Source organism: Hesperophylax consimilis, chromosome 5 (genome assembly GCF_061612785.1).
Source record: "Hesperophylax consimilis isolate HC1 chromosome 5, BYU_Hcon_1.0, whole genome shotgun sequence".
Taxonomy (NCBI): Eukaryota; Metazoa; Arthropoda; class Insecta; order Trichoptera; family Limnephilidae; genus Hesperophylax; species Hesperophylax consimilis.
The window spans coordinates 35113010-35138330 of record NC_142840.1 but is presented as its reverse complement, the minus strand read 5'-3'; the positions used below and the strand labels follow the sequence as shown (position 1 = coordinate 35138330).

At 37.0% G+C, this 25321-nt stretch overlaps 1 protein-coding gene across 1 annotated transcript; it reads right to left on the bottom strand.

Annotated features, from left to right (window-relative positions):
* Positions 1-19600: 19600 nt before the first annotated feature.
* On the bottom strand, positions 19601-21830 carry LOC149423832 (uncharacterized). Its single transcript, XM_089632142.1, has 4 exons — positions 21792-21830; positions 21332-21590; positions 20681-20749; positions 19601-19969 (listed from the first exon to the last, which is right to left on the bottom strand). Exons 2-4 carry the CDS (start codon positions 21468-21470, stop codon positions 19698-19700), a joined length of 480 nt encoding a protein of 159 aa, XP_089488268.1. The 5' UTR covers positions 21471-21590; positions 21792-21830; the 3' UTR covers positions 19601-19697.
* Between the last annotated feature and the right edge of the window lie 3491 nt (positions 21831-25321).

The window sequence follows — 25321 nt, the reverse complement described above, 5'->3', positions numbered from 1 at the left end:
CCCCTGCTAAGTCACGAAACGTAGTAAATGATGCATTAAAGTTACATTTTTGTTTAATCAAGTTCAAAAGATTTTGTTGATCTCATATATATTGATCTATTCCCGTAGTATGTTGATCCAGGTAAGAAGTTATTAGACAAAGTTGATCTGTGTCCCTATATATGGTTTTACTAAATGAACCAATCAAGGGGGCAATCGGTGGACTGTTCATCACAAGGTTTTATGTGATTCCGTAATCTTTTGTGATATTGAACTCAAAGTATTAGTCTCTAGAGTCGAATATCGCATGAAATGACTGTGAGATGGTACCGTTTCAAATCAAAATGACGTGTGTTTCTTGAATTGTTTATAAGAAATGTATGCGTATGTAGATTGAAACGAAAATTTCGCAAAAACAAATCCATAAAAAAATCATAACTTAGCAGGGGTACACGGGTTCATAGGGTGAGGTTTGTCTAAGTCCTGGCGGCGGATGCGTTTGCCCATCTACTGCGTGGCGGGCCGGATCGAAAGAAACTGGTTGAGGGATACCTTTCGACCATAAAAATCCAAAATGGCGGCAAAAGGAATAATGTTATGTAGGAAATTTTGAACTTGTATCTTTTACCATCTCTCCTGATTACGCTTCGTGACTTAGTAGGGGAGGCCGGGTTCTTGGTTATAATGGGTAATTAATGGATGATTGGACGCGGTTGGAGCTAACTAAAAACTGTCCAAAGAAGCGAAGCTAGCAGTCCACAATGGAGTGCTGGTACCTACCCTAATATATGGAAATGAGGCATGGAATTGGCAGAAGAAGGCTGAAAGTAGACAGAATACTGAAGAAATGAGATCCCTGAGGCATATGTGCGATAAAATCATGTATGACGAAATGTGCGTATGCTGTGTCTATTCTACATTGAAGGTTACACCCGCCCTGTCCCACCCCGGTATAGGTGACTTATGCTCACCCCTTCGGAGCTCTCGCATGAATCTAATTTTTGAATAAACGGCTCTACAAAGTATATAAATGAAGCTAGACCTTCAATGTCCCCGCATACGGTGTTAGGAAGCGGTATGCGAGCGCTTACAGGTATTAATCCAAGGACAACACAGAACAATAAGCATCAAACAATCAAGTAACAAGTGTCAGGTAAATAGTTGGTGGAGGGAACCCACACTCCAGTACCTGTAAGCACAAAAAAGAACAAAGTGAAATAATAGAGTGACGGGGGAGTTTCGCCGAGCCACGTCTGGCAGTCCTGTTGAGAGATTGGTGGTGGTTGGGGTGACTGGTGCAGGTCAGGACTTCCACACCCCTTAGCCGACCACCCGGTGGTGCCCTGAAGATAAGTATGGGAAAAAGAGGGATAAACCCTAAAGAACCTAGGGGAAAGAAGCGTCAGGAGGTCGGAGGCAGGGTGGAGGTTACCCCAATCCGCACAGTCACCCCTCTGACCACCAACGCTCCTCAGGGGTGGCGCAGGTGATTGGCGGAGTCCCTCGGTAAAAACAAGAAATTAAAAGAAGCTCCAGCAGTGCATGCGGGGACGAGGCCCGTTGTCCAACCCCTATTGGGGAAAAGTAAACAATACAAAACAAACAACGGAGTTCAGTTCTAGCCTGTAAACTCGTTGCCGTTACTGAAAAAAAGAAAGAAAACCAAAAAAAAATGCATATAAAAAAGACGAGAAAAGAAAAGAGAAAAAGAAAAACAATAAACAATCCAAAAGTGCCACTTAAGAACATCGGTAGATTAAGTAAAACAAAAGTAGAAAGCATAAAAATAACATTTGCATGGTCTGTAAAGAGGACAGTATGTGAAGTGTAAGATAAAAGACAAAGTAAAAGAGATAATTAGCTAAGCAAAGATATATAAAGAGTGTCTGCAATGTCTGTAAAAAGGACAGTGTGTCTACCTTAGACACAAAACATAAGAAAAGAAAACTGAAAATAGGATACAAGTTATTTAAAAGATATGTAAACGAAAGAAATTCATCTGCAGCAGCTGGTACAGTAAGGAAAGATAAATAATCAAAATAAGAAGAACAGAATGCATAAACAATAATCGGAGAATTATAAAAGAATTAGTCATGGAGCAGGAGCAATACACCAGGGGTTCTCAGTTATCACACTAGTCAGCGACTCTAAGCACAGACCATCTCTCAACCCAGATCCTAGTAAACTTCCTCAGACATTCGAAATTAACTCTGTTAGAAACAAGATCGGTGTTCCACACCGGTCTAATGGGGACATTCAGACCTTCTATCATTTCGTCTCTGGCATCCTTCAAGATCTCACAGTGCCACAGAATGTGCTCGGCCGACTGGTAAGTATTGCCACAAGCGCAATTGGGATGGGTAGACAGGGCAAGGCTATGAAGCCTCCCCCTGAATTCCCCATGTCCTGAGAGGAGCTGCGTCATGTGATGGTCCAGTTTGAGGAAGGCCCCTTCCATTCTGAGTTTAACTGATGGGAAGAAGGAAAAGGTTCATCTTCCCATGCTCGACCTATCCCAACGGACCTGCCACTCTTTGAGCGAAAGGTCCCTCATCGTCCGAAGCAGTCCAGGGAGAGTTCCCGGTCCACCTGGTGTCAGAACGACACCAAGATGGGTTGCCGGGGATCCTCTGGAAAGTCTCTGCTTGGTTAAGACTTCCCTAACCTCCAGATCGATTGGCAAAATGCCGGCCAAAACTGGCAAAGCGTCCGAAGCAACAGTACGGTATGCGCCAGATAGTGCCAGCAAAGAAGTTCGCTGGCCCCTAGTAAGAGCGAGGAGTATAAGGCAGTTATCCAGGCGGTGCTCCCAAACAGAGGCAGCATACGAAACTTGCGCAACGTATACGCCCCTGTACAGAGCACGTAGTGCCGGACTGCGTAGTCCCCATTCAGCGGTGGAGAGTCTCCTCAGCTTTAGGAACAGCGCCTGAGCCTTGCTTGAAACATCTTTAACATGAGCCAGAAATGAGGACGATCGATCGAGTGTTACACCTAGGTACTTGACCGTGTCTGCAAATTTGATGTTGGTGTCTCCCATCCGGATGGTAGGGTTTCTTTTTCTACTGAGAGAGCCCTTCATCAGGAGACCCATTGTCTTGTGGGGAGCGAAGGTCATCTTATTCCTCTCCCCCCATTTAAGGAGGGTGTTCAAACCATCACCAGCCTTTTCTTCAATTTCCTTTCTGCTGTTCCCCGAGACAAGATACATCTTATCATCCGCGTAGTCAATCATGATACATCCTTCAGGCAAGGGTAACCTAGAGGAGTCATCAAAGGTTATATTCCAAAAATCCGGTGCCAGAACGGAGCCCTGGGGACAGCCCATATTTACTTCGCGTTCTATAGTAAAATCACCGTGGGTTATCGAAACGGTTCGTCCCGACAGGTAGTTGTCAACCGATTTGAACAGGCGTTTTGGACAATTCCTACTTTTAACCTTTGTGCGTATCATGTCCCACCACGCGAAGTCGAAGGCACCAGTTATATCTAAGAAGATTGCTACAACATACCTCTTTGTGCAGACCTTCACCCAGTTAAGCGCAAACGAAATGGCGTGCACGGTGGATTTACCCGGGACGAAACCAAATTGAAGTTCACTGGACGGTGAAAGTGTACTGCGAAGTCGCTGCCGAATTAGTATTTCCAGGATCTTGCCGAGGATTGGGAGCAAGGTTATCGGGCGATAAGCCTTTACGTCGTTGAGTGGTTTGCCGTTCCCTTTAGGTATAATCCTGAGCACGCCCCTCTTCCATTCAGAAGGGAAAATTCCTCTTCTCAGGCACGATTCCATCACTTGAAAGAGCTCCTCTTTAGCGTGGACCCAGACATGCTTCACTATCTCGCCATTAAGTCTGTCATGCCCTGGTGCCTTCTTTGGACCCAAACCCTTAATTATAGCACCAATTTCAGCTCTAGTGACAGGAGTGATTCTATCCTCTTGGGCGAGGTCTCTGGGTGGAAGCCGTGCCAGATTTCTAATCTGTTTTTGGTGGTCACTTTCCCCAATTACTGACTCTACAGGGACTAACTTGCCCAAAAGTGTGTTGAGAGTAGAGGCCACGTCCACAGTCTCAGCGTCCCTCCCATCAATATTCCCAATTAGACTAGACAAAAACCGATCCGAACCCTTGACGGATTTTTCAATTGCGCTGTGGATTTCCCACGGGTTGGCGTTGCCCACATCTTTAACCCAATTATGCCAGGCAGCTCGTTTCGCAAGGAGAACCGCATGTTTGAAAGTTGCCCTGGATCTCCTGAGAGCGGCCTGGAGGGTAGCTGTCTCCTCCTCCGTACAGCATCCCCTCCTGGACAGTCCCAAGGCCCTATAGGCTCCTTTATAGGCCCCCTTTAGCGAAGTCAGCTCAGGTGACCACCACGGCGTTCTAATTTTCGTCTTTGGGTTTGATCTGCCCAGAGAAGAATTAGCCGCAGATACAACGGCCGAATTGAAAAAGTTCCCCAAATTGTCCGGATCATTAGCTGCTACGTGATGAAAATCCCTTAATGTATCTCGTAGCGCCTCCCCAAAGTTATCCCAATTCGCCCTTGAGGTGTTGAAATTCCAGGAGGATCTCGGAGTTTCAGTTTTCTTAACACCTATTGTAAATGTGATTAATCTATGATCCGAAACTATTGCGCATTCATGGACCCTCCATTTAGATATCCTGGCCGCAACTGATCCAGAGCAAAGAGTTAAATCAATGTTGCTCTCTCCTAGTGTGTTTGAAAAGGTAGAGAACGAACTCTGTTCGTTAACGATACAAAGGCCTTGCGCAGCAATCAGGTCTTCGACGGCGTCAGTCCGTGATCGTACTGAATGGGTTTTAGTATTGTCAAACCAAAGAGGAGAGCGAGCGTTAAAGTCCCCTCCGATAACTACGTTACGACCTTTAAGCGCGTTTAGGGCGCGCGTCAGACTCAGGATATGTGGTCCTACCGGGTTCCCCCATTTAAAATAGACTGAGATCAGATAGATCTCAGTATCAGCAAATTTAATACATACACAGGTTTGGTACTCATTAGACAGCCCAGCCAGAAGGAGGGGGCTGATCAATGATGTATTGACCAGAACACCCGCCCCTGGAGATGAGCCGACTTCGAGTACCTTTCCCGGAAATTCAATTGGAGTCTTACCTTCCCTGGTGTACTGCTCCTGAATAAGCAAAATGTCAATGTTGAGGTCAGACATGACCCGCTGCGCGTCCAGGGTGGCCAACCGGGATCGCTGCAAGTTAATCTGACCTAGGGAGAGTAAATTATGAGGAGCCATAATCGGTCATGCGGACTTGAGCATTAATGGCAGCCAGGTGAGCAGGACAATCCCTGTCCCCTGTAGGATGATTGGCAGGCTTTCTAAAGCGAGTGCAGGTAGCACAGACAGCGGGAAGTGCCTTCTTGGGGCAATCCTCATGAGTGTGCCCCAAAGCGGCGCAGTGGCGACAAGTTTCATTTTCCTGAGAGCATGACTTGGAAATATGGCCATATTGCTGACATTTGAAACATCTGGTGGCACCAGTGTAGTCCCGAGTCCGACAGGCATTCCACCCAAGGAAGCACATTCCGCTGTCTAGTAAGACCTTACGGGCAGCTGGATGACATGTCATATTATTGTCTATTCTGTCTATTCTACAGATATTTTATTAGAGCCTGTTAAAAGGAGCTAGCAGCATTGATCCCCGGTGCACTGTGCACGTGCTTGATACTCGACGGACCGAGCGGAATACACGTTCACAGTTAAGTTGATGTTATCTATACATATATGAACGGGTCGTTTCTCCGACTCGTTTTATCGTAAGTCGGCTCGCATGTGGAACGAGCTATCAATATAATCCGGGCCTTTTAAGACCCGCATTAATAAATTCATTCCTACAGCCCCTACCCTAACCCGCCTCATAACGCTGCCCAACCGGTTGGCGACATAGTTTCTATGTTTTTTAACGTGTAAAGACAGGGGCGCTCTAGTGAGAGGTGTCACATAAAAAAATCATACCGCCGAATTTGAATATGGAGACTTACAAAAACTTCCGTCTGGAGCCAGTGAGACTATGGCATCCTCAAAGGAGACCTCAAAGGAGATGACGAGGAGGAAGGTGGGAGAGTACCTGGCTATTCAGATATAACCAAACACTAATTGTAAAATAGTGCAAATTAATTTTAATAAAATTTATTTGAACCCGCGACCTTCGGATTGCTAGTCGAGAGCCACCTCAAGTTGTTTGATATGTTTGGTGACTTATCAGGAGTGCCCGAGTTTATGGAGTGAGGTTTGTTCGGTTCTTGGCGGCGGATGCGCTTGCCTACCAAATGCGTGGTGGGCCGGATCGATTAATCCTCTTTCAACGCATCGCCTTGCAACGCAGTAGGAGAGTTGGAATCTTATGTTTATCACTCGAACACACTGACCCCCAGAATACTACCCACCCATCCATACCTATTTCCTTCCCAGAACTCACTGACCTTCCTTTCTTTCAAAATACCCCCAACACAGCATTCACAAAGATGACATAGGCCTTGAGGGTTACGATTTTCCTTAGGGCCTCCTGTGTGGAGACGATGTAAAAAAATACAAAAAATAAACAACTATCTCGCTAAATCGTTGGCGGTGACTAATGGTAGGTGTATTGGTTATCTAATAAATGGCTCCCGGGGCGGCGGTACACATAATTGTAATAATTCTCGAGGGCTCTGATGTACAGACATTATGGCTCCTGTTGATTGACGAACATATACTAAAACATCGTTGGTTGGAATCGGTGCTTGAAATGACTTTAGCCATGTTTAGTAAAAAACAAATTGGAATAAATTTTTCAGCAATTTCAATTTAAAATTTGAAAAATTTAATTCTCACCAATCTAATCACCGCAATTTTAATAGGCACATATTATGGATATTACGCTTTGTTTCAACTTAATCATTACAAGAAACTTACGTCGGGAGAGATGGTAAAAGATACATTAAAATAAAATTTTATTCAATCAATGTTCAAAATTTCTCTTATAAAATGACTTAGACAAATCTCACCCCATGAACCCGGGCACCCCTGCTAAGTCACGAAACGTAGTAAATGATGCATTAAAGTTACATTTTTGTTTAATCAAGTTCAAAAGATTTTTTAAACATGGATTTGACGTTTTTGAAAGTTCCATTTCAATATAAATACGCGTGAGGCAGTCTATCCTCTTTAAGTACAGAGTCATTTTCATAGAATATGGATGTTCTAACGGAATCTAAAAAGTACCACAACGCGCGCGAAATTGGCGGTTACAAGTTACAACACATGCAAGCGGTCAAGTTTGTCAGAAATATATAGATCAACAAAATAAATCGTGTAAAATGTATATGCGACCGAAAAATGGGCGTGGCTTACAGCAAAATCTCGATGACACAAGTTGATCTGTAGGGATTTACATATGTATGCCAGCTTGGGTAGTGGATCAACATATCCGGGGTGGATCAACAAATGCAAACGGATCAACATATACCTGGCGTACCGTCGCGCGAGATCAACATAGTACGAGAGGGGATAAATATATATATATATATATATATATATATATATATATATATATATATATATATATTTAAATATAAAATAACGCTTTTAATATTTAGAGCCCGTAGACTTGTAGACTTATATCTAATCTTTACAAAAAAATCCTAAGACTATTATCTTTCAAATGAGGATTAAACGCCTTACTCCAATCTTATGAGGAATGACTACAATATTTTAATTTTCTTCCATTAGAAAAAATAAGATAATCTACTGACTTAATATGTTTACACAAAATAATATGTCGTATTAATATTAACTTAAAGTTATATAACTCATTTAAGGAGCCATAAAACATTTCATCTTGAGTTATGTAATAACAATATTGACTATTTCAATCTTATGTCTTGAATATGTGGATTGTATAATGCCATAGAATGTGACAATATAGACATCTTTTTAACCACTCGAGCGATTGGTGTCATATATTTACACTTACCATATCATTTAAATAATACCATTCTTCAAAATATTAATACTTAACTGCTTATTGCGGTTTAAAGTCATTAAATCCAACAATTATAACATATTTTTAGGTTGTATAAATTTGGGACATTATGGCATAATATGCCAAAAATTTGCTTGAGTGTTTCATATTTTATGAAACATGTGCTAATTTTACTAACTTACTATAAACTAATACGAAATAATGTCAAATAGAATTATTTGAACTCAAAAATATGTCATTGCTTTATTTTCTTACTTTTCTTATTCTATTCTATGTACTTACTGTGTTTTATATTTTATTTCACTCATTATTATTTTTGTTATTTTACTAGTAGTACATCTGCCTAGTAATAAATAAACCTTGATACCTTACGCTGTGAGCATTTATTAGGAGTGTTAATATCTATGCAGATCCCGATGGCAATTTAATTAATGTACTAATTGATAACACTATGTAAATGATTAAAACAATAAACAAATAATGTTAATAGAACAGCTCGGTGAGCATGGCTCTCACTCCAGTTAGATGGGTGGCGAACGTCATACTAAGGCAGGATGCCCGACGAAAATGTAAGGACCTATACGTTAAATCTATCACAGGTCGCAAAATGAGTTTCGTCGAAAAAATCATTTCTCTATTTTTAATTCCAAAAAACACACTTTTATATATCAATATGAAAATCTCATATTCTCTGGAACTTTTGAACAGACCGCGTGACTGTGAATCCAGAGCCAATAAGCTTATCACCAAAGATATTAGAAGAACGAGATATGCTATGTTGGCCGCCGGACCGTAGCCGGAGTACTACCTAATTAGGGTACTTTGAACGGTATCGGGACGTGTACGCACAGAAATCTGTTCTATGTATTAGTGCGGATACCTTAGCGCAAGCGAAGGTGTGCAGTAGTATTGGTGAACAAAACCGGCGACACTCGGCAAAACAATTCCACACAGTACGAACTGCGCGTAGCACATCTCGTTCTTCTAATATCTTTGCTTATCACTCTGCCCCTAAGGTTATAAAATATAACAATCATAGCGCTACATGTTTCGCTAGGCTATAAAAATGTACGTTACACGATTAATCAACTTAAAGTCGCGATCACAGTAGTAATATGACAAACAAAAACGATTAATTAAATATTATCTGTGCATTTTATTGGCCATGAGAAAAAACGATTTATTTAGATTTCTTTACAAACTTTCGGGAGAGACACAGAAGCACTACAGCTGAGAACATTGATTGACACAGCTGTCAATTATTATTATTGTATTTTATTTTTTGAAATAACTTAATCCGTAAACCTCAAATTGTAATGTTTAATTGTTAAATACTTAAATATTATAGTTGGACGTTTTACTCATCAGGTTAATCCGAAAAATAAAATATTCATCCTAGACTTGCAGAAAAGTCAATAGATGTCGCACATTAAAATAAAAATAGGGTGTATTTATCGAAGACACTCTCCAGATTGCAGTTAGTTCGAGAAGAATCTTGCGATCGTACATAAAGAGATCAAACATTAAAAATATGCGTTAAGAAAATAAAGATGATGTTGGTAGTTCTTAGTCAAAGTATGAAACATTTAAATATGAACAAGGGAAATAGGGCCGGATTAGCTCAGTGATAGAGCAAACCACCGGCGGAACCCTGGGTTCAATTCCTAGACGCCACCATATATTTTTATTTTCTGTTTAAAATTTTCGCTTGGGATCGCTAATATTGTCTTCAATATTTAGTATTATTGTATTTTAGCTGGAATATATTAAGTAAAAAAAATAATCTGTATGGTAAAATCATTTTATAGAGATTCATGAGAGGTGTACTGCAGTACCGAGAGCTACTGCAGGATAAGAGGGGACTGCGGACGAGTGTTCCAAACTATTTAAATCCAATTTGTACCCCTACCGGTGTGCATAAATACATTAATACAGGCTCTCTAAAATGTTTTGCCTGTGGGTACCACAGTATCCATAAGAATAAGTATTTTCCAATTTTTGTTCAAATATAAATTAAACAACTAACTTACTTTTAAATTGTCCCATCGCTAGAGACTACAAACAATCAACGCCTCAAGAACTCTGTGTTTAAAAATAATTTAATAATTTTCTATTAATTTCAAGCGACATTCTGAAAAGCTTCCCTCGGTGTATCGCGCGATTCACTCTATACTGTTCATTTATCAAATCACAAAACTTTATTCGATTTTATTATCTGCGACATCCATTCGCCTTATTGGTAGGGAGACAAATGATGTTTCCCAAGAAACAATGATAGTACTTATTTACGAATTTAAATTATCTGAATAAATATTCTATTGTTTTGTGGAAATAAGATGAAGAAAGAAAAAAAATAAACTCACATTTTTTTTAATGAACCCTACACAGGAGGCCATAAAATTATTTTCCTCAAGGCCTATATCATCTTTGGGGATGATGTGTGAATGGTAAATTTAATGGAAGGAACAAAAGTATGTTCTGCGAAGAAAAAAGGTATGAGGGGTGGGTAGGAATCTAGGGATTAGTGTGTGACGGGCGAATGATCCATCCCTCCCAAAACTTAGGGTGACATTTGTAATACATTTTTAGAACATTTATATGGTACCCAAACCCGCCTCCCAAACTGTGACCGTCTTAAACTAAATAACTTTTATAAAATATTCTCTGAAAAGTGTGACCTTCGAGGGAAAAAGAATAAAATAACTTTTGTGTGTGTAAACTGTTGCCTGGTTAGATATCACACTCAATATTATATCAACTTATTTTTAGATTTATAAAGGGTTAAAAATGATTTGAATATTTTTGATTATTCGCCCGATTCGAAAAAAAGTCATTACAATTTTTTTTTATAATTAATTGTCGTCAAAAAGAGTGGACTCAATTTATATCATAAATTCATCGAAAGATTTTTTCGTATTTTGAATTTAAATATGTTGAAAAATAGTTGAGAAATTCAGAAATGAAATCTTTTATTATAAGTGAAATACAAACATAACTGATTCTCTAATTTAACAACGAAGCTCGGCTTAACAAAGGAGTAGTCATTATAATTCAGATAAGCAGGAAAAAACATTAGGTTAGTATGTCAATACTTCATAATATACTTTGCATAAAATGTCTGCCCTGGGCTAAATTAGGATAATCTTAATTCGAGTAATACGATGGCACAGTAACTATTATTTAGTACAGCCCTTACACGCCACACGCACATGGCAGTGGCGTAGATTCTGTGTCTATTTATATTTAACTTAAATATTCTTATTATTAATCCTTCACGCATTCGGCTAAAATATCTACTAAAAATGATGTATCTATCGCATATAGTTTGAATTCATGATAAATCTGTTCCAACTTTGAAAATGACATTTAAAATAATTTTATATGAGGTACGTACTTTATATTATAGCTTGTCTGAAATCTTCACACAATCAGTTACAATTTTGAAAGAGTTTCACAGACAGACAAACCTACAATAGAAATTATTATTTTTGATGAAGATTGATGATGACGATGACGATGGTGATGATTTGAATAAAATAATTTAAATAAATCGGATAATCTTTTACTTATTTTGAGAGAAAAGCATTATGCTTCTATGTCAAAAATTTGAATTTTAGTTGCACATTCAATGAAGATGTCCCCTGCTATACTCATGCAGCAAACAATTTTTGCTGCATGAAACACCGGTTGCTTGTTTTATGACTATTTGAAATTTTTTTTTTTCTTTTATGGCAATGTGTGGAAGATTTATGGTTTATTTTTCCGATTCCGATCGTTGTATCGTTGATCATTCCGAAACGGTTCTAACTGGCTACAATGTAAGTCTGACATAGAAAACGCCAATGTATGGAAAGACGGCTGTCACCAACGTCAACCCCGCCGAATACACGAAAAATGACGTACATGTCGTTTTGGAGGCGAATCGAAAATGGCACATTAACTTTAGTAACTTTTTTAGGGATTGAAAATAACAATGAAAATATCTCTTTCTAACTATTTAAGAAAATATTTTAATAAAGTCAAAGAGAACATGTATCCTACGGTACAAATTGATTTTATAACAGTGAAATATGAAAGAAAATCTAGTTTTAGTCCAACTTTACAAATTAAAATTTTACCCAGGAAAAAAAGTAACTGGAAAAAATTTCAGCACGTCTCTGGTAGATTTAGAATTGGATGTGGAAGATGTAAAATGTCAAGGTTGTTCGTAAAACTCACGAAAGAGATTCCATTCAACGATAGCGTTCTTCTGTATAACCGGGGTTACACTGCCGAAGACATTCATTCAAAAGAACTTTCTCTTATTTTAAAATATTTTGTTATTTTTTTTACATTAGCTTCACATATGAGGCCCTGTGGATAAAAAACCTGTCAGAGCCTATGTAATTTTTTGCGATTGCTGTGTGGAGGATCTTTTTAGAGAAGGGACGGAGGGAAAGTTCTGGGAAGGAAAAGGTATGGATCGGAATCTGTGGGTCAAAGTGTCCAGGAGTGACGGACTTATGAATTCATCCCTCATTCTGCGGTGCGTGGCGATGTTAAAAAGGTCTCCCTTAGTTTCTCCTGATCCGGCCCGCCACGCAGTAGATAAGCAAACGCATCCGCTCTCAAGACCTAGATAAATCTCACCCCCATGAACCCAATCACTCCTGCTAATTCACTGAGCGTAGCAAGTAAGGCGTGTTGGTTATCCAATAAATGGTTCGAATTCCTAAATCGTAACTTATCACGCATTTATCAGACTGCACAGAAATAGATGAACCATCGTACTGCCTGTTTAATTTTAAAGGTACAGGGTACGGCAAAACAGAGAGTGCAGTTTTGAAGGGCTACTAAGAAATGGGATTATTTTTTTCGGTAGGTACATCCTGCCGTTCGAGTCCTAAAGATGACATCAGAAAGATGATGACCACTAAGAAGGCGATTTCTGAAGTTTTTGACAGCATTTTGGCACATTTCAACAGGTATAGCGGCTATCCTTGAGTTCTTCCAATGAGTATGAGACAGATGTTTAAAAATATTTCCTTTCTGGTAGCCCCACAGGAAGAAATCGCAAATTGCAGCCAGAAAGCCCTAATGAGTGTCGACAAAAGAAAGTCCATTTTCAAGAAACTTGTGGATGGCAAGGCCCTGTCCGGACCAAAACATGGTAATGACTGAAAACTGCACGACCCTCCCCGACACAATGAGAACCCTCCTAGGTTCTTCTCTGTCTGTTTTGCTGAACCCTGTATATTACATTTTCAATAGATGTCTTCAGCTTTAATTTATCATTAGACCAATAATGTAAGATTTCTCCTTTACCATAGTAATTATTTTCTTCCATTTGTCACCAAAGCAACTGTACGGGACCTGTAGGTCGGCACAAGAAAAAAAAGGAAAATAAATGCACCGATACCATTGATGTCAGTCACTAGGCAAATACCGGTACACATTCACCTTTGTCCTTACAATGATTCAAATAAAGCACTTGAGGTATATCATTTGAATCGTCACAAAATCATTTAAACCACCATGAAAATCAAGGGGTTTTCGACCCTGATAGTGTTTTATGTATGTACCTATACGTTTTGGGAAAGACGATGTATTCAGACGATGTAGCATGAACTCAGTTTATCTCAGAAACAAGTGAACAATTTATAATATCCGTCCTCATCTCACTTTGTCGCTCTGTCAAAACCACGCTTGATCATTTCAGAATAAATAATTTAGACATAAGATTAATTTTCCAACCATTTTTAACATTAATATTTAATATTATTTTTTTCCCACATCTGCGATGCAAAATCCCAAATAAAATAAACATCTAACACCTTGTTATTTCATAATTACAATGTCCTTATGCGATTAAAAATTGTTTTTCTTTGACCAATTGACCAATATTTTTAAGTACCTACTTTGCGAAGCCCTTGAATTTTGTTTGTTTAGTTTAAAATCTTTCAAATTTTATTGCACTCAGAGAGAAAATTTCAACACAAAGAGAAGGTCCGACGACTTTCCTCACTCGAGTGTAATAATTGCAAGGATACCTCTCAGCAAGGCAACGCCATTATTGTAAACCCGTAATAAAATAAGAGCTGGCAAATTACAAAATGCATTCCTAAGATACTGTAAATATATTTCAAATGTTCATTTCACGTCCCTTTGAAATTGTTTTTAAGACTAAAAAAATGTAAACCACACGCCTACCAAGGCGTGAAAGAAAATAGCCTTAGTAAAGTCAACTTTTTTAATGTGTGTTTTAAATTTAAAAGAGCAAATACCCCGAGTATCGAGAGTTAGTGATGGAGAATCATTCTTGGACAGTAGTCTGTCAGAAGTGGTAGATAGTGGAATAATACTACTGATTAAGGTAAATTAGACCCTTAATCCGATACAAAACAGTAAACTACAGCTGCGGCTTATAGTAATATTTGTGTTCATGTTTTATAAAAATAAAACTGATGTGAAGAAAAAACAGAAGAAAATGTTTTCCTGCCTACAATTTGGTGTTCTCGTACGAAGATAGATAGTAGAAAAAACGCTGTCTATTTGGTTATAGTAAATCATATTCTATAAAATAAGTACATACATATCTTACGTGTAACATATTTTATTTATATGCCAGTTTATTTTATTTACATGTCTAATATTTTAGCCAAATTTCATCAGGAAATACTTTCAAAGGTTGATTTCTACAAATTTGTAGAAAGCAGCTCTCTTTTCACTTTTGTTAGAGCGAGAAAAATGTTAGGCCCGAATCCAAAACCAACGCGCTGAACTGCGAATACAGAAAAAGAAATCCATATTCATGCTGATGCCGCCATTATCAAAGCGCTCCTTCAATGGCTTATATTCGAGGCAGCACTGCGCGTTGGTTTTGGGTTCGGGCCTAACATTTTTGGTATCATTCTCTTAAGAAATTTTAATGTTCTACGCTTACGGTCGTCACATATATCGGAGCAGTAATGACACAAAGTTTTATCTTTTTTTATTTAAAACGTAACTAAGATGGCAGTCCTATTTTTATTTTACTATTAAAGTTATTGAATTTTGAAATTAACAGGAGAGAAACTTTCGCACAATTAATGAGACTTAGCTGGGTGGTGTACGCATATTAGTCTAATAGGCTAAACTTAATAGTTCTTGGTATCCGATAATTGACGTTTACACCAAAAGTAAATGCAAAAGCCACATTAATTAAATTAATTATCAAAGGAGGAAGCATATAATAGTCTAATAACACAAACATTAGTCACGATAACTCTCTTCTAGAGAAATAATATAATATTATGTCTCCCACAGTGTAAGTCCCTGCATATCTTTACGTTCATGAACATTTACGAACGTACATTAAAGTGTTAGTTGGCTGTTGGTGGTATACCTTGCAGGGGAGGTGGTTTGCCATGATTATTGTAGGCAATGTATTATTGCGAGGAAATGTGTGTCAGTATTATTTTTGGATGTAAACGTTCAAAAAACTACCCCTTCATAATCGGACGGGGTTAATGTTATGACTAATCAGGTCTAAAATAGAACGCTAAAAGGGGAAAGACGCATGGGAATAAGTTTATAGTATACTGTCGCCATACTGACGGCTTCCGTGGTAAAGATCATTGGCTACGAATCCGGAGGTCGCGTATTCGAATCCCGGCGCCCGCAAACTAATTTTATTTGAATAATTTGTTTTACTTTTTTTATTAAAAATAATATTATATCGCACATTTGCGGCACGTTTCAGAATGGTAAGTACTTTCACTGTAGTGAAAAACCATCATTAAGAATTGAATCGTTGCTTGAAATGAATTTAGCCGCGTACGGTGACCAAATATGAATATCCAGATACTTTTTCTCCTTCCTCTTATCCTATAGTGGGAAATGTTGCTTGGAGAATGAAAAAGTGTCGTACCTGAAATATTGCTCAAACTTTTAAAAGGAAAGTATCAATCCTGAAAGGATTCCTCAATTTTGAAAGCATATTCCGCTCTGGAAAACAAAATTTTCTGAAGAAGTTTCGATCGACATGGTGAAGTAATTTGGGTTTTGAACATAATAAAAATCATTAAATGCATTTATTTTATGGTAGTAGATATCTTAAGCTTCCCTTTACTTGATATAACCTTTACTATATTTTAAATGATACAGAGTCCCCAGAACCCGGAATAAGTGGGAAAATTTTCTATAATGCTAGGTATAAAGAGCATAGGTCAAAAAAATGAAATTTTAGATTATTTAATATATTCAATCTCTTCGTATAAAATCTTCTGGAAAATATCTTTATCTATTTAAATCTTCGTAACCGTTATATGTGGCATACCAAAAACTAAACATCGTTTTTCTTTCAAAGTCATATTATTCTTAATAACCTCTAACACGATGGCAGGACCCAAGGTTTTCCGTTTACGAACCCACCTTTAAGAGAGTAATGAAGAATTACTGAACTTAGGAAAGTCAAGCATAGTTTTGACAGCAATTTTGATTGATCGGACTTCTTAAAGTCATTTTTTCACTATAGAATACATCACAGGACAGAACGTTATTTGTAGTTATCACTTATCACTGCATACTTAAGGAAAATTATGTTAGTAATTTATTAAGAATTTGGGAAAATAACAATAAGTTGGTATAATTTTCTTTTATAATTTGGATAAAATTTAGTAATGTTACTACAAAGATGCAAACATTTTAGTCGTAATTTGGTTTAAAATCTAAAGTATTAAAATAAATTGCTGGTGTGATACGCGCAGTGCGCATTTAGGCCTAATGGCTATTTAAGTTCGATTCATTTGCTAAATTAAACAATAACTCTTTTCCCTAAGCGATTTAGCAAACATTTAGATAAATCTGTTTTCTGCGTTCTCTGTACAATGGAAGAACATGTTTATTTTTTGAAGTGAAACTTTTTTTTGCGCGTCATGCAATTTCGAGGACCGGAGTAAAACCGACTCGTGACCGTCACGAAAAATCGTGATCATTTCGCTATAGGAGCCTAGCTAATATTATATACCTAGTTTAGGTCACTCTCCAAACTCAGCTTCGCGGTCTAGAGGCAGAGCGCCCGACTGACGTCGTGAAGAACCGAGGTTCGATCCCCGCTTTAATTATTATTTTTTTTTCTTTTGTGATTTTTTTAATACGAGGAAAAGTGATAAAATGCTCTCGTGCTGCGACTTTTAGATATTTTGACTATATGATATTTTGGTCGAAATATGGCTTACAAATCGAGCCGGTAGAGTCGCTCGGTATTTTGATTGATTATTTTTATTTTGAATCATTAAAATTACTAATCAAGGCCGATAACGCGACTAATTACCCTCGCAGACGTGCGTGACAAGTTTTTTTAGTAAAAAACACAGCCGTAAGTGAGTTTTTCAAAATTTAGAAATGTTTTTCAAATTCAGACTCTATATGGGTATGAGATTGTTAAAACACGATAGATCTTTTCCAAAACGGACAAATATACGGAAATATTTTGAAAAACGACAGATATGATTTCACACTGCCGATATATCTTCGATTCGATCCTATATAAAGCGACCACTCGAACGATCGCGCGTCAAAAAACTTTTTTCTCCGATTGCTCGCGGTTTTTTGGCGACGATTTTGAATATTTTCCGCCAACATTAAAAAAATCAAACCTCCGAATTTTAATACGGAGACATAAAACTGATTGTAGTGCTATACAGCCAATGAATTCACCTATATTTTAATAATTATTCTATATTTTTAGAATTGATAGATAAATTATTAAAAAATCTTAAACTTTATAAATGCGCGAAATTTGCGTTTTTGTGATTTGAAATTGCCGCCAGTGGCAGTTTTAAAAATCTTTATAGAATATTTTCTACGTTTTTATGTTCTCTATGGCCTGTTTGATAATCACAGATGCAAGAATGTAATAGAAAAATATTTTTTTGCATGTTAAGATCTCTTCAAAAGTTTGGTCAGAAAATAATTTTGTAAAATTTGAGTGCGTGACGCGTCAAAATTGAAATCACTGTATTATGCTATATAATAAATTTACCACAAAAACTGGTATAACGTTAGGAAGATACATTAACTGTCTACAAGTATTAATAAGCATAGTCGCCGTGTTGGCTTTATTTTATTGATTTGATGAATTATACAGAGAGCCTATTTCACGATGTCAAAATCATGGTGCTACTTTTTAAATAATTGTAAATTAGAACTGGAGATTTGTAACCATGTTTTTATATTACGTGCAAAACGAGGAAATAAGGCTTAAAGTGAGATATATATCATAGATATAAACATTGCCAATATTTCAGGGGGATACTTTGAAAGTTGATGAAATTCACCAATATTTGACGAAAAATCACTTCTGACAGCTACCTTAAGGTCAATCTACATAGGTTAAATCGGAATATGTAAAATGATGATAAATTTGTATATATATATCAAACCTTTGTATGACCGTAGAATGGCAAATAAAATCATAGTGATAATTTTATATCTAAACGCAAAGGTATCGAAAAAAATGGGGGATGGAAAATAATTGATGGAACCAATAATTGATTTATTTATTAAGCCCTTATATCCTTTTAAATCAATATTACAGTTGTATGGTTACAATGAAAGAGCAGTATATTGATTTAAACATTGTTTACACACTTTGTCATAATAAAAATATATTCAGTTTATTGGTTTATTCATAATTTAAGAAAATCAATACATAATAATATCATTGTGCCTCGCTATAGAGTGAGATTCTGAGTATCGCTCTGGTGAGGGACCACCATTCAGAATTGAACATTGCTTGAATTGGCTTAGTTATGTTTAGTGACTAGATCTGGAAAAGCCTCTTTACAGAAAAATTGACAAAATATAATTAAGACATAAAAATAAAACGAGTTATTTAATGTGTACAATAAACAGGGAAAAATTAGAATACCTGTGCATTTGTTCATGCATATTTCAATGATCAGAATTGAAATATACATATTAAATGTCCACCGAACCTTATCATATAGAACCTTTGAGGACAACATAACATGAGACGTGAGTATGCGGAAAGAAATGATTAAGTCCAACCATCCAGGCCATCATAATTGATGTTCAAACAAATTTAATTAAATTTATAAATTTTAATTTCATAACTAAAAAACCAAAAAAGAAAAAAATTAAATAAAAAAAAACCCTCAGCAAATCTATATTGTAGTGTGATATGGCTTCATGCAATCATAGCATAATGCCACATCACACTTTGTAAGGGTCCTTTTGAAAATGTTATTTATGCTGCACCACGCACATTTCACCTTTTTCCCGCTACGGACCACGAAGTGGTTGCCTTTCAGGATAGGTCGCAGAGTCTTTCCTTCAGCTATTAGGCCAATGGTCCGCACAGTCGTGTCAATTTGACTACGACAGAACAGCAGAAGGAGTTCATCCGCAACCTCACTCCTGAAGTTTCGGTACAAAATGCGTTTATTTTCCTTGCGGAGCTTTGAGCGGTACAATATATACGCATTCTGCACCGAAACGCTTAGTAGTCTCCTGAAAAGCTTCTTGTACCAGACCAGGTTTCGCTGTCGTTCAATGGGGAAGCCTGACAAAAGCTGATCTTTTCGGTCAACCCCCCCCCCCATTACCTTGTTATAGTCTAGTACGAGTTGAGGTTTGTAAGTCTGATTGATCTGCATACCTGTTGGTCTCTCTCGCGATCAGTTCAACGAAATCTGCATCAAAGACTTTAAGAAAGGTTTGCCCATTTCGTCGCTATTAAAAGTTGGTCTTGGCGTGCCTGTGAAAGTCTCCCTTATCCCGTAAGATATCATTAGACCAATCGAAAGAGTAACCTTCAGGCGGCAGAATCGAACGCATTGCCTCACTATCTACCTGGTCTTGTCTACTAAAGTCTATGGGAGTTAGGTGAAACGTTGATAATATTATGATAAGGTATTGGTGGCATGCAGAAGGTATCCTCATCGCTCTCTTCGTGGTCGACGTCGCTCGCTTCGTCATATCGTCGCTCGATCTGTCCATATCCATTTCTGAAACAACAGAAAACCCAAATTAATTTAATGTGTCTATATTACGATAACCCACTGCCTCTGGTACGGCTTTTGACTCGCAATACGATGGTCGCGGGATCAAATCAAATAAATTATATTTGAATAATTAGTGTTATTTTCACACAAAATTCATTAAAAATAATATATGTTATATTTGCGGCACGTTCCAGAGTGGAAGATACCCATAGTATCGCCCTGGTGTAAGACCCCATTCAGAATTGAAACGTTGCTTGAAATGGCTTTAGCCGTGTTTGGTGACCAGTTCTGAATAGCCAGGTACTTTTCCACCTCCCTCTTCCACACCTCCTTCCCCTACCCGCTACCTTCAGCCTCACAACATACCCCGATTGGGGATGCCATAGTCTCACTGGCTCCATACGGTTGGGAGCAATTGATACTCATGTGCGGTAAGCACATAAAAAAATATATATCTAATGATTTTTCACGGGTCTGCGTTAGTATTTAAATTGTGGTTGATAAAAAAAGGCTCTTGTGAGGTATTCATATAAAAAAATAAATAAAAAGTTAATCAAATACTTGAGGCGGGCAATGTCAGGAGTCAGAATAGCACAGTCAGGTAGGTATGGAATGAAGAAAAGAGTGTGTGTGCCAAGATCGAGTTGCATGGTGGTTCATCCTCTCTGCCTACCGAAATGGCGTGAAGGTAAGTTAGTTAGTTTTATAACTCACGGTTTCCAAGTACAGACTCTTCTAGTACAGCTGCCTCGTCCACGTTACTGTTTCTGCCCATGTCTGACTCTGAAATAAAAGAAAACACAAATTTACAGTAGAATTTGGATATATGTAATGACTTTGCATTTAACGGTCTACTGTTTTAAGTGACGATAATGTAAACTCTAGTAAGGTTTCATAGCTTTTAGTAGGAAAACGTATCCGTTTAAAGTGACCAACTACGTAAAGCGACCTATTTTAATGATAATTTGTCCGGTTACAAAACCCACCTACCAATACAGCCTCGCTTTGACTAGGAAGCTCGACACAATGAGTCCCGTGAAGCGAAAGTGTTTTTTCAATTTAAGAAAAAAATGCTGTATTACACCGTTTAGAAGCCGGTGAATCAAATGTAATCCTCGCAAAGAAGTTCGGCATGTCTTATTTCTCACTCTGCAATACCCGTTACAGAAAAAAAAGATGTGTAATGATGCATCCACGTCATAACAACAATACATTTTGTATGTTTGTTATGTGGAATTTTTAAGTACTATGCTTATTTCCTGCCAATATACCAACAGTGAAACTGTGCTAGGGATATCAATATAAAATATAGATAATTGATTTTATATTGAGCCCCTGGTTTGACATTTAAAAAAATAAACTCACCGTTCCCAAACGCCGACAATTCTTCGTAGAATGGCAAGTCCACCCACAGCTCGCTGTGATAGCCGGCCTCCGGAGAGAAGAGTTCCCCACTCCGCGATGTCCCAGGTAACGGCTCGGGAGATGCTGCACGGATAGGCATAATTGGTGCATTGGGAGCCGTTGATTGGGTGTGGACATCCACGGTGGTGGTACGGGTCGTGGCAACGGTGAAGGCGTCCCTTGTGAAAAGGGACACGTTGTTCTCTCCGGAGATGGAATTCTGAAAACATTTACATAAATCATATAAATTGTTCTCATTCACGTGTGAAACAGTAAGTACAGTATGTAAATAAACAGTAAAATATGCACTGAATGTGCCAAATGCACAGAGCGCTGATCTTACCAACTCTCACTGTAAGTGTGGAACGCTATCAGGAAAAAACAATAATATTGTATCAAGCATCTAAATACGATTGCTTACTTTTGTTTAGTTTTTCTTGGAGGTGCGGTAGGGAGCAAAATGCTCGCGCCGCCTGCTTCTTGAATTTTCGGCTTTCCAGCTCTAGCCGGAAGGAAGCAGGCAGGGCCCTAACAGCCTTTAGGGCCTTGACGCGATCCTCTCGCACCAGTAGCAAAGCAGGGTCGCTGTTTAAATAAATACAAATATATGATGAGTTCAACGGCCACAGCAAAGTACTTTCATAAAAAAACATTAAAAAATACTAACACTCCAGACGAGGCTGCAATTGCAGCTCTGCGTTGACGTCCACGTGCAGGTAGTCCGGCACCAGCTCGTACTCCACCTCTCCCTCTTCCTCTGCCACCTCTTGCAGTCAGCACCACTCTATATATTTTAAATTGAAAACACTTAATGTAAGTAATGTAAAATGTAAAATGTTTAAATTTTGTTAAATATTGCACTAATATAAAATTTGAAAATAATTATTGGGTCGTGGAGTGATCCCTTTCCCTGGACGACAGCTGTTTCTGCACAAATTTGGTAAAAGTAAACAAATTAATTAATTATACAACTAAATTACTAAATTTTTATTGTGTGACGAAGGCTTTACACCATTTACATGTGAAAAAGAGTCAACTTTTTGACATATGACTTAAAATAATTGGTTAGCAAATATCTGTATTAATAATGAACCAATTCAAATAAAACTTATATATATCTCTTTGTTTTGAATCACTGTGATGGAATATCTATATTTCAAATGCGCGAGTGCAGTATTTAAGACATTATTGTAAATCAAAAACAGATGACGTCTTCAGTTGACGTAATCTTACACAAAAACTTCAACCAAAACAATATAATACAAACAAACGAATTAAAAACGCATTTCAAAGATAGATAAGTCAATCATGATTACACAGATATATAATTATGCGTTAAAAACCCAATAAATTAATTACTTACGGCATTTTAGGAAGAGTCCAAAATTTCGTGAATGTTGAAAATTTATAATTATGTTTTTGACAGGACGCCATAAAAAAACCGCGAAAACTCGTTAAATATCACTTCAAAGACAACGGATAAGTTCATAGACAAAGAGAATATATTATCAGCTATTCGATAAAACAAGTAGCTGGCCATATAAACGTTTTAAATAATTACAAAAAATATTTTACGAATGGTAGAAAAATCGGTCCATTTTTGGACCGATATCAATCGCAGAAAAATAAAAGTGGTCGATTTTTCGACCGAAATCGTTCCAGTGGAACGAGACGTTATGTGATATTATTCATTTGCCGTGTTTGAAAACGAAAATTTCCGCAGGAAAAGTCAATTGAGGAGTACACGTTGTATACGCGGTTCTCGTCACGCGAGATACCTCTCCTCGCGGTCTAGAAGCAGAGCGTTCGACACTCGTTATGCAGGACCCGGGTTCGAATCCCATATTTTTATAACTTTTAATTTTTTTATCATATGCTACTTATAAATATGTCGATAGACAGAAAAAAAGAGAGAATGAAATGAAAAGAGAGAGAGAGAGAAGAATACTAAAAGTTTCACTTCCGTCGTGCGTAGGCTTGCCACACACTGTATTTTTATTACTGCAGAAAATATATTATATACTTAGTATGAAACAGTCTTTTTCCGTCATACATAAATATAACACATACATAGTACGTAGGGATGTTATTTAAGTTGTTTTAAAAATTACATAATTCATTATTCTTCACTAGTAAATTCCATGTGCCGACTAGGAATACAAGACAAAATGTAACATTCGACGATGTAATATTGACCAATAGGATGTATGATCTGGGTAACAAGTATAGGGGTAATATTGATATATTTACTGACCCCGTTTCTATAATAATTATAATACTGTTAAATTTCGTACTAATATTTTTTGGTTTTACACCCGGCTGGGCGTAAATTATATTATTATAATATAATTAAAAATTATAATTATATTAAATTAGCACATGTATTTTTTATTTTCTTCAATTTGTACAATTTAATCACCAAGCATATAATACGTATCTACTATTTTTAGATTAAAAAATTAATAAAAAACAACGGGAAAAGCTTGGAGCGATGGGGGGAAAATAGTTAATATTCCACGTCATTATATTTTTTATATTATTGCACAGTATGATTCCAGTTCCATGAAAGTGTTGCTTGTGGTGTAGGATAAAGAAAACAGCTAAATAATTTATTAGTTTGATCCCTTAAGATTGCAGAGTTATTTGAAGATCTCGTGAAGGTGGTATTTATTTATTTATTTACTATTCATTAACGCCCTTTCAGATTTTTAAATTGACAGTTTATTTATGTAAGTGTAACATAATACATGGATAGTAGCATAACTAAATACAAAAAAGATAAAAATCAAATGCTAATTCTAAGATTAACATAAAAATATGTCTGTGATAAAATCCAAATAAAATAATTTTGTGAATGAAGAATAGTTTCAAGTATAAAGTAAGTATGTACATTGTACATTCATATATGCATTTAATTATTCATTTTTGTTGCAAAACCAGAAAGACTGAAAACAGTAAAATAATTTACTCGTCAGGTAAATAGAAAATAAATATATATATAAAATACTGATATGTATTATAAAATAAATCTTTAAAAAAAGAATTGTGTATGGGTCTGGAATAGTGGCGGCTCGTGATTTTGGATGTACTAGAGTGCTAATATTAAAAAGGGCATTATTGATATTGTTCTACCGGAAAACTATTTTTGTTGAGATTTTGGAAAATCGGTGCAACGCATTGCCAAAGTGCAATTTTCTGAAAACTTCATACTAAAAACCGACTCAAAAAATTGTTTTGTTGAATTTTTCAAACTTAGCATTCTATCACTCAAAAGTCACGAGGCGCCACTGGTCTGTAATACAAATTCTATGGTTCTGAAATTGATTTGTTGTTTTGTGGATAGTACTGGATAACCCAAGATCTAATTTTTGGGCGATTTTGGCTTCGTTGAGTATTGAGTTGAGTTGAAATGAAATATTCTTTAAGTATCTGAATACGTCTGTCTCGACACAGGTTTACCCTAGTGAGACAGATGTCGATAAATACAAGTAATAAAACTTTATATTGATAGATAAATAAATAATAAAAAATAAAAAATAAAAAATAAATAATGCCTTCTTCATTCTATGTTTAACGAAGCTTAGATAATTACTGAAATCTTAAACTTGTCTTTTACGCGTCTACATGTACAGCATTCTTACTAAATTAAAAGGATTAGCAAACGTAATGGGTGATGGCGGATTTAATATTTTTTGGATGCATTTTTTGGATTATTTTTTCAAAATTCAGTTGACGTATTTTAAAAACAAAGTTTGTGTTTGTCTTGTCTTGTGTAATAAAACCTCTTAACTCTTAAACCCTACCACTCTGGGAATGTAATTATTCCTACCACGGGGTACTGAAGTACCCCGCGCAAAAAAAAATTAATAAAATAAAAGTCTTTGATATTTTTTTGAAAATTATTTTTACTATGGCAAAGTAATAAGAAAAGACAATAAAATTTATTAATAA